Source organism: Bradysia coprophila (assembly GCF_014529535.1).
Source record: "Bradysia coprophila strain Holo2 chromosome IV unlocalized genomic scaffold, BU_Bcop_v1 contig_84, whole genome shotgun sequence".
Taxonomy (NCBI): Eukaryota; Metazoa; Arthropoda; class Insecta; order Diptera; family Sciaridae; genus Bradysia; species Bradysia coprophila.
In genome coordinates this window covers 6,370,542-6,372,467 of record NW_023503376.1, presented here as the reverse complement: position 1 = coordinate 6,372,467, position 1,926 = coordinate 6,370,542, and the positions used below count along the sequence as shown (strand labels likewise).

The window sequence follows — 1,926 nt, the reverse complement described above, 5'->3', positions numbered from 1 at the left end:
GTCAGTGGCCTTACTTGTTTTGTCAAGCAACTTCACTGCTTCATTACTTTTCATGGATATTTAGCAGTAAGAAGTTACTTCACCAGAAAATAGAGAGCAAATAATGAAGTACTGAGAAAAGTTCTGGCGCCTCTACAGACCAATGGAGTTTCCCTATTGCTCAGATAATAATGGAATCATATTACTCACTATCTGGAGGAGTTAAATTATCATAGGGGAATCATCAACATTCAGAGTAGTATTTAACACAAAAAATCACGAACGTCATGAAATTTCCCCCTAGCAAATTACAATCTGTGCAACAAAAGCAAGAACTTTGGTGATTTTGAAATTCACGCGGTTGAAGCTCAATGTACTCAACTCACTTTCCGAATTATTTAACCGGCAAATCCACACATGATTGAACCGTTTCGTGAGTGATCTTAACCGATTTGTTCAGACACTTCAACAAACCGTCCAAACCTCAAACGAAGTAGTCTTTTGTAAGCGATCGGACTGATTTAATCACAATTTTATAGGCCTGTACAGTGTACAAGTAACATAACTAATTCGAATAATACCTTTTTGCTTCAACTGCTACAGTTTTTACGAGTAAATATTTTGTTCTCAATGAGATCAGGGCCTATTATTGGTAAATTAATTGCAATTTGCTGAAATTTACCAAATATATTCGGTAAATTTCCGCTCAGATCTCGGTAAATTTCAGTAAATTAGGTAAATAGATTCACCAATTATTGGCCCGGATTGAGATTCAATCACGCAGCTTCGTGAAATTTAAACATAACATTTATTAGATTAAGCCGATTCCAGCATGGCTCCGAACGATCCCTACCTACGTGAATATGCTGATGGAGTCCGCGAGATAGAAGTAACTATAAATTTGATGATGGCTAGAGCTAAGCAGACCTCGTCGAGCCTCTACATGACATTCGTGGAATTGGATGACCCCTACTACAACATTGCTCATTCAGCCGTATTGGAAGCCATTCGTCAAATACCGAGTGCTCCCATTATCAGACAGTTTGTGATGTGCGCTCAAGAGTTTAGACGTCCAGGTCGCGGAATAATGGACGGCATTGAATGCGAATTGTCCCGGCTGGTGTTAGGTGTCTGTATGAATCCGGTTTTAAAAGCTATCGACCAATCCAAGGGATTTCCAATATCTGCGAAGGAGAACCTTGCGTGTAAGGCTTTTGTGGAGAAGCTGGTGATAATGGCTAAAACTGAAGAGGATATGAAGGAACATTTGGACAAGGTCGGTGATGCATTGAAAGCAATCGGACTGGAGAAAATTGATGCTGGCCGTTGTCGTTATGTCGCCATGACGTTCGATAACAATCAGATGAGTGTCAAGAATGATTTGGATTTTCAGCTGGCTGATCAAAAAATTCGGGGTGTTCAGAAGCGAGAGTCGTGGCAATTTTTGGGCAAAAAATTTCAGGTTAAATGAGATGGAAAATGTGTTTTGATGTATGCATTCATTGAATTGAATTCGATTTGTGTGTGCAATTTTAGTAAATAATTGAAGGACGTTTGTAAAAGTTGTGAGTCATCAATTTTAAATTAAATTTATCCATTGGCAAACAAGGCTCGGATTTCATTTCATTTAGTCAACGGCTGCGATTGTAAAATTTTTGAGGAGGTAAAAGGAATACACTGAGACTTAGCATGTAGATGCAGACATTCCAACTTCAATACAAACTCTTTGAGGTTTCAACTTGATGTTACGTTACTAAAGTTTATACTTAACACTATACATCTATACTATACATTTATCGATTTAGATATATCTCTATACCTGACTGCAGACAGAAGGTGTTCTACCACAAATTATGGAAAGAAGAGGAACAAAATGTATGTTCTGAAAGTCCTGCGCACAAATCAGAGCTTAAAAGTTGAACTAGGTCCCACCTGTTGGGTGGGTCA

General features: G+C 38.4%; 1 protein-coding gene across 1 annotated transcript; it reads left to right on the top strand.

The window, feature by feature from the left end:
* The first annotated feature begins 414 nt into the window (after window positions 1–414).
* On the top strand, window positions 415–1,582 carry LOC119072971. The gene is made up of 2 exons (XM_037178287.1): window positions 415–591; window positions 795–1,582. The coding sequence occupies exon 2, from the start codon at window positions 812–814 to the stop codon at window positions 1,448–1,450; it is 639 nt and encodes a 212-aa protein (XP_037034182.1). The 5' UTR covers window positions 415–591; window positions 795–811; the 3' UTR covers window positions 1,451–1,582.
* Window positions 1,583–1,926: the final 344 nt, after the last annotated feature.